The sequence below is a fragment of the Abrus precatorius genome, unplaced genomic scaffold, assembly GCF_003935025.1.
Source record: "Abrus precatorius isolate BTA unplaced genomic scaffold, Abrus_2018 Scaffold2, whole genome shotgun sequence".
In the NCBI taxonomy this organism is placed as follows: Eukaryota; Viridiplantae; Streptophyta; class Magnoliopsida; order Fabales; family Fabaceae; genus Abrus; species Abrus precatorius.
Window position 1 is genome coordinate 37,594,202 of NW_020874362.1, and position 7,669 is coordinate 37,601,870.

Below are 7,669 nucleotides of genomic sequence, written 5' to 3' on the forward strand. Positions count from 1 at the left end.
CAGACACTTAATGAAATTTAATTGAGATGTCGTGTTTAAAAGAATTTAATATTAGTTTAAACAGAACTCAGTGGTATAGTTTTGTTGATAGTTGTTTACCAGCCCTCCCATTTTTGCATTTATCTGTTTAGATAACACAGCCATTGCGTGAATGTCTTTGTACAAGTGTCGTCGTACCAATTCATAAATGGATAAGGTAATTGAAATTATCTTGTTTTTTGCACGTCACATCCTTCCACGTTTGGTTATTTTTTTTTTTAATCATATTAAACTATTATCAATTAATAAACTAAATTTAACTCTATCTTTGTAAGTAGTGACTCCTTTTAAATCAACATTAATTTTTTATTAACAGTGCATATTATTTTAATTAGACATTATAAAAGACAAGAACAAAAACAGATAGAATGTTCAAGTCCCAGACTAACAACATTTAATAGTTGGTAATCACAAAATTTATGATGAGTATAATTCAATTATATAAATACAATTCATAATGCGTGAATTGAAATTTAATCCGACAAAATTTTTCTGTGCAAATTTAAAACATTTTTTATTTTACTAATCGAAATTTTGTAACAGTGGATGCATGACATTTTGTTCATACATTAATAAATTCGGTCTTGTATTTTAATAGTAGTTTTCTTTTAGAAAAACCTAAATTATTTTAAAACTTCAAGAAATTATCGTAATTAATTTGTTTTTATACAATAAAATATAAAATACAATTAAAAGAGTTAAAAGAAACATCAAATATATTTTTCTTATGTTGTTAAAAAATTTCATTTATTCATTGCTTTAAGTTTATTTTGTAATTTTTTTTCTCTGAGATATTATAAAATAAAGTTTAATTCCACTTTCGATCTCTTTGTTTTTTTTTTTACAAACAATGTGTGATACGCCTTAATAGTTATTTTGTTCGAATTTAGTGATTCAGCTTTTTACATTACAATTAAGTCATTACTGTTATTATTATTATTTTGTATATACACAAAAAGGGCCAGTAAGTCCTTCAAATTTTAGATTACTGTTAAAAGTTCTTCGAATTTTTTCCTCTAAAATATTAATTTTTTTTCTTAATATCACGGAATATAAAATTTATTAAACCATTTAAAAAAAATTCCTCAAAAATCGTTAATTTAAAAAAAATTCCTCAAAAATCGTTAATTTATCGTCGTCAAAACATTGATCTCATGATTTATGAAATTTTTAAAATATAATTTTGACAATGTTACTGAGAACGTTGTTTTTGTATATTATCCGGTGGGAACTAGGAAGCAGTTTTTTGGATGACTTGTCAGTTTGGGATTCCCTACATACGTATGCATCCTCATCCACTTCTCAGTTGTCGACAGAGTTGGGACGTGGCACTCGGGTAATTTACAGGAAACAACCAATAAATAATAGGGTCCATCGTGAGTACGATATGTCACGAACACCAATGATTGTAAATTCATTTAAGTAAATTAACGTTGTTTAAGGGAAAAGACATTTTTGTTTAAAATTCAATAATTATTTAAATGAAAATTATAAAAAATTTAGAATTATATTTTCTTTCTTTCCAAATTAAAAAATTTTAAAAAATCTATTTAACGTCCGCTTAATATTTGTTAATTTATAAAAAATATAATTTTTGAAGTTAATATAACTTAATGCTTGTTCTTTCTATAAAATTATTTTAAAAAATATGAACACAATATTTCTAGATATATTTATTTTATAATTTAAATTAACTTTATGTGTTACTACATCTTAAAAATAATATTTTATTTTTTATTAATTATAAATTTAACATTTAAATTTAATAATTGTATTCTTTGAATTAAGTTTTCATAAACTATATTTTATAATATTAAAATTCATAACAATTAAGACGTCATAATTTTAAAAAAAATTATTTTTTTACGATTTTAACTTAAATAATTTTTTTAACTTAACCAAAAAATTATCTTTTATTGAATTTATTAACATAAATGAAAATTGTAATTTTACTTAAGCAAAATTAATTTACTTAAGTAAATTTAGATTATATGATCATGTTTGTGTAAAAAAATAAGAATTTCGAATTTGATATATCAAACTAGTTCAATACAAATTAAATTAAAAATAACATATTCTTATGTTTTTAAATATAATTTTACACATAAAATTATTATTTAAAAACTTAAACTCAACTATTTAACTTAATTTATTATTATTATCATTTTAATCTTGTTTATATAAAACATATTCATCTCAATCCATCACTCCTTATAGTTTTTAATATTTTACTTTCCAAACTCCAAAAATAAATCATCATCAACAATTTAATATTTAATATTTTTATTATTTATAAGTTTTTAATTTAATAAATTTTCAAAATTTAATAAAATTTTAATAATTTAAAATTTTATAATATTTTTATTATATTTTTTCCTAATCTTAAGAAATATCTTTATTTACTTACGATTTTTGTATTAGCGATCTATTATCTTATTTTTATTATTAAGTTACATAATAGTTAAATAAACTTATATAATTTTACTAAAATTTGTCGTTATCAAAGTAATAGAAATTTAGGTCACAGGGCTGAGAGATTTCAAAATATGGATGGAACAAATATAAAAATGTCATATTATTATTTATATAACTTTGTATTATATAGACCTTAGGTTGACAAATGGAATAACAAATTTGAAATATAACAATTTGTAATAGTTTATTATTTGAAAACTCCAGTTATTGCATAGGGTGGTTTGTTTTTAAATATAAAATGAAAAAAATTTAAATTATGTGTCATTTTAGAATTATAGAAGGAAGGTTTTAAATAATAAAAAACGCTTTAACAATTGTAACAAAACAACGTGTAATCTTGATTTTTTATACATTTAAAATTCATCTTTTTTAAAAGCTTTAATAAATGAACCCATTTCTAATAGTTATTAATTTTTGCAGTGATAGGTCAAATAATCTAATCAACTAATTTTTATTTATTCAGCTTTCATCTTCTCATTCATTTCATTAGCAAATTTCTTTTATACAACACTACTGTATTTTTCACGTACTACACATGTATTATTAAAATAAAGATTTTTTTAATTTAAAAAATATAATTTTAAAAAATTCCAAAATTAAAATTAATTAACTCTCCCCATCATTACACACATATATATAGTGACACATGATAACATAAATATAAATATCAAATAATTAATTAAAAATATTATATAATAATTTTAAAATGTTATAAATTTTAAAAAGAACAAATTTTGCAATTAAAAATAATAAAGATTCCATTATATAAAAAATAAATAAACTTAAATTTAAAAATAATTTGCGAAATAATTAAATTAAAAAACAAACACTTAATACGTTAAATAAATTATTATTTTAAAAAAATTTAAAATCACTTTAATTTAAAAATTTGTAGTATATAATTATACAAGTGCTGATTTTACGTTTTTTATATTTATCGTAGAAATAATATATATATATATATATTTATATATATAATAAAATTACACGCTTCCAATGAAACTAAAAAATTTCTAAAACTGCATTTAAACATTTTGTCGACTGAACCACCTTTTAGATTTTTTTTCTGCAATAAAAATAAAAAAATGATTAAAACGCTTTTTCTATATATAAAAAAAGGAATTATGAAGTAATGAATATCCGAGACGGGGAATCGAGGATAATTTTCTTTGATTTTATTTAAGTTAGTATTTTTTTTATATTATACAAATATTATTAACTTATTTTTTTAATTAAAAACCTAGTGATATATTCCATAATATTTTAAAATTTAATATTTGTTACAAATTTAAACATAGAAAAATATTTTTATAATTAATTATAAATATTTCGTTAGAAATAAAAATTTAAAAAATATGCAAGAGAAGCCAAATAATATAATAAAAAATAACAACTCTTAAAATTATTTTTTTTATTTAACATAAAATTTTAAAAAATCTCATTAACAAAAGTATTTTTTTAATATACACTAAAACTTAATATATAAAATAGATAATTTAAATCCTTTGGTATTTATTATAACATAATATTTTATATAATAAAAATATCATCAGAATATGGGAATCCATTCGATCCCTCTCCTGCGGGACAAGCATTAGGGTTTGGATCTCCTGCACTTATGTTTTGCTTGAATAAAAAAGAAGATATAAATAATGAGTTTAATTTATATATATATATATATATATATATATATATACGTCTTTTTTAAAAATTTATAAAAATATAATAAAATTTTAAAATTATTAGTAACGATTTTTAATGTATATATTGTCAGAATAATAAAAAAATTATCAAAAAATTCAAAATTTGTTACGGATAATATTTTTAAAAATATATTAACAAATTATAAAAGTTAAAATTTACCGACGAAGATTTTTTAAAAAATAATAATTTTTTAAATTAATAGTAAAAATCCGCCAGTGTTATATTTTTGTAATTTTGTAAAAATATTATATTTTGATAAATTTATCATTTTTTTCATAATAAAAATATGACCCCTAACCTAAAAAATGATGTGTTTATGTTTATTTGGCTAAAAGATATAAAGAAAAATATTTATTTTCTTTCACTCATTCTTGTTCAATTATAACGAACAAAAGGTTACTGGATTATGAGCTATCTAAATTGTGACGGATCTATAAATGCTTCAAAAGGCACAAAAATTTTCACACATAGAGTTTGAAAGCAATGAACATCTCCAGTTTCATAGAGTCGAACGAGTTGATACCCGGGTTACCGAGCGACCTTGGACTCGAGTGTCTCACACGCTTGCCTCACTCAGCACACCGAATCGCCCACCGAGTCTGCAGCCAATGGCACTCTTTGCTCCACAGCGACCACTTCTACTATCACCGCAAGAAAACCGGTCACACCCAAAAACTCACGTGCTTGGTTCAAGCCCATCAACAGCTACCGCACCACCACAAAACAACTGGGTCGCTGTCACCCAGTTACGAAATCACCGTGTTCGACCCGGAAAACATGTCATGGGACCGGGTCGACCCGGTTCCAGATTACCCGCTCGGATTGCCACTGTTCTGCCAATTGGCGGGCTGCGAGGGGAAGCTCGTGCTGATTGGAGGGTGGGACCCATTGAGCTACGAGCCCTTGACGGCAGTTTTCGTCTACGATTTTCGAACGAGTGAGTGGCGACGGGGGAGCGACATGCCGGAGAAGAGGTCTTTTTTCGCGATCGGTTCGGATCATGGTCGGGTTTATGTGGCGGGCGGGCACGACGAGAATAAGAACGCGCTGAGCACGGCATGGGCCTACGACCCGCGAAGCGATGAATGGGCCGGGCTGGCCCAAATGAGTCGGGAGCGGGACGAGTGCGAGGGGGTTGTGGTTGGTGATGAGTTTTGGGTGGTGAGTGGTTACGCTACGGAGAGACAAGGGATGTTTGAAGGGTCTGCAGAGGTGTTGGATTTCGGGTCGGGTCGGTGGAGGGTGGTTGATGGGATTTGGGGAGCGGGTGGGTGCCCCAGATCGTGTGTTGGGGTTGGGAAAGACGGGAAATTGGTGAATTGGAGAGGGATGGATCCGGGGCTCCGAGTTGGGGTTTGTGGGGTGACGGTTGGGTCGAGGACGCTTCTAACTGGATCCGAATACGAAGGGGCACCGCATGGATTCTATTTGGTGGACATGGAGGAAGGGCACAATCGTAAATTGAGGAAAATCAGTGTGCCAGATGGTTTTTCCGGGTTTGTTCAGTCAGGGTGTTGTGTTGAAATTTAGTGAGTGAGGTACAACGGAAGTGTTTAAAGAAACAGGGTTTCGGTTTCACTCTCTTCTTGTTTACAGATGCCACCTTCCAAAATAGGAAAGCAAGTTTTGTTTTCATGTTCACATTCACATAGAGGGGTGTGGGGATACATAAGAACCCTGTTTCTTTTCTTTTTTATCTAGTTACTATACAAATGCTACAAATGTTTTTTTGTTTTGCTACTTGCTAGCAAAGGTTTGTCGTTAAACAAAACGCGAGATAGATTCAGCCTGAAAAAGAGGTCGGCATGGATCATGAGGTGTCATGTCACTAACATTAAATGGACCATTTACTGATCACGGATTGATAGGTTGATAAAATTGTTGGATAGACATGGAATGGGTTGGTCATTATTTATGATGCGCGGTGTTGGTATAAGATTTTTTTCTCTTTTTAAGCCATCAATCTTTAATGAAAGACAAACAGGCCCTTTGTATTTCAGAAATCTTAATTTGGTGCTGTTGCAGGGTTCCTCTGCGCTTGTTGGGGCGAATATATACTTACCATTGTGGACCCAACGCACTTTATTTGCATAATGAAATAAGTTCAAGAAATTCAATAAAACGAATCCCCTTGGGGAGCAACTTAAGAAGAAAACAGATTATGGTGTTAGTGTTCTCATTTTCGTTTCCAATATTAACACTTCTGTTCAATACCAGAAGAAAGACGGCTATGGCAAGGCATTAATGTGTAACGTTGCATGTTGACCTTGTTCAAACGTTTATTAGTTTAACTTAAGAGGTCTTGATTTATGGAATTTTTTTTGGTTACATTGCTATCTTTCATTTGATGAGAATTTCTTTTAAGCGGGGTTAAGACACGGTGAATAGCAAAATATTTAATTTTAAATTCGATTATTAGAATAATTTTTATCAATTGATTTGTGTATTTTTTAAAGGAAAGAAATAAATAAAAAAAAGAAAAAAATTACAATTTCAAGTACGAGACTTTCTTAAATATATAGAAGGTTAGAATTAATAAATTTATCAAAAAGTGAAACAATTTTCGTCACGTGACTTCCGTTGTTGTTGCGTCAGACTATTAAAATAATTTACAATATCTATATATAGTTTTTCAGTTCATGAAATTCTAATATTAAAAATCAAATGACAGAAAAGTCGCAGGTTTGCAATGGATCAGCTCGAATGAATCTTTAAAAATCGAACCGAGTTAACATATTTTAACGACCTTATCCCACCTCTGTCTTATTGTTCTTTTTTTTTTTAATATTGTTGACCGAAAAAAAAGAAGCGAATTATTAATGCATTGGTATGAAAAAGACAAAAGCTTATTTGTTCTCTGTTGTTAAGAACAATTATTTAAAAAAAAAAAATTTTTAAATTGACATAAGTTGTATTTTAATTTTCTTCTTAAAAACAGTTTTTAAAAATATTTTAAAAATTTAAAACCAAAACAGCACTTAGTTTTTATAAACAATTTTTTGCTTTTTAATAGGCATTATTTGATTCATAAAAACTGATAATTAAAAGTTTAATTTTACTGCACTTTCAGTATAATTTTTTTTTACACTATCAACTGATTAATTGATTATAAAAGTTAAATATTTTTGTTAATATAAAAATTTATAATTAGATATAATGTAAAAATTTATATGCTATCGATGTATTTAAACTTAATTTAATAATTAAACTGTAATTCATTTTGTTAAATTATAAAATGACAAACACATTAACACTAACAAATTTTAACATATTACATGATCGTTTTTAAATTTAAAAAAGTTTTAAAATATTAATGATAAAATAATGTGTTTTAAGAAACAATATGATAAAAGATGCACTTTTTATTATCAAGCATAAAGTATTTGAAATAAAAAAAAATGTAGAAATAAACCATTGAATTGATATAACATGTCAAATTTTAAATTTCGTA

General features: G+C 26.5%; 1 protein-coding gene across 1 annotated transcript; it reads left to right on the forward strand.

Annotated features, from left to right (window-relative positions):
* The first annotated feature begins 4,591 nt into the window (after nt 1-4,591).
* Nucleotides 4,592-6,285, forward strand: LOC113859233 (F-box/kelch-repeat protein At1g15670-like). The gene has a single exon (XM_027492046.1). The coding sequence runs from the start codon at nt 4,702-4,704 to the stop codon at nt 5,746-5,748; it is 1,047 nt and encodes a 348-aa protein (XP_027347847.1). The 5' UTR covers nt 4,592-4,701; the 3' UTR covers nt 5,749-6,285.
* Nucleotides 6,286-7,669: the final 1,384 nt, after the last annotated feature.

Excerpts from the sequence above, each read along its gene's own strand:
- LOC113859233 (XM_027492046.1), top strand. The coding sequence starts at position 4,702 with ATGAACATCTCCAGTTTCATAGAGTCGAACGAGTTGATACCCGGGTTA.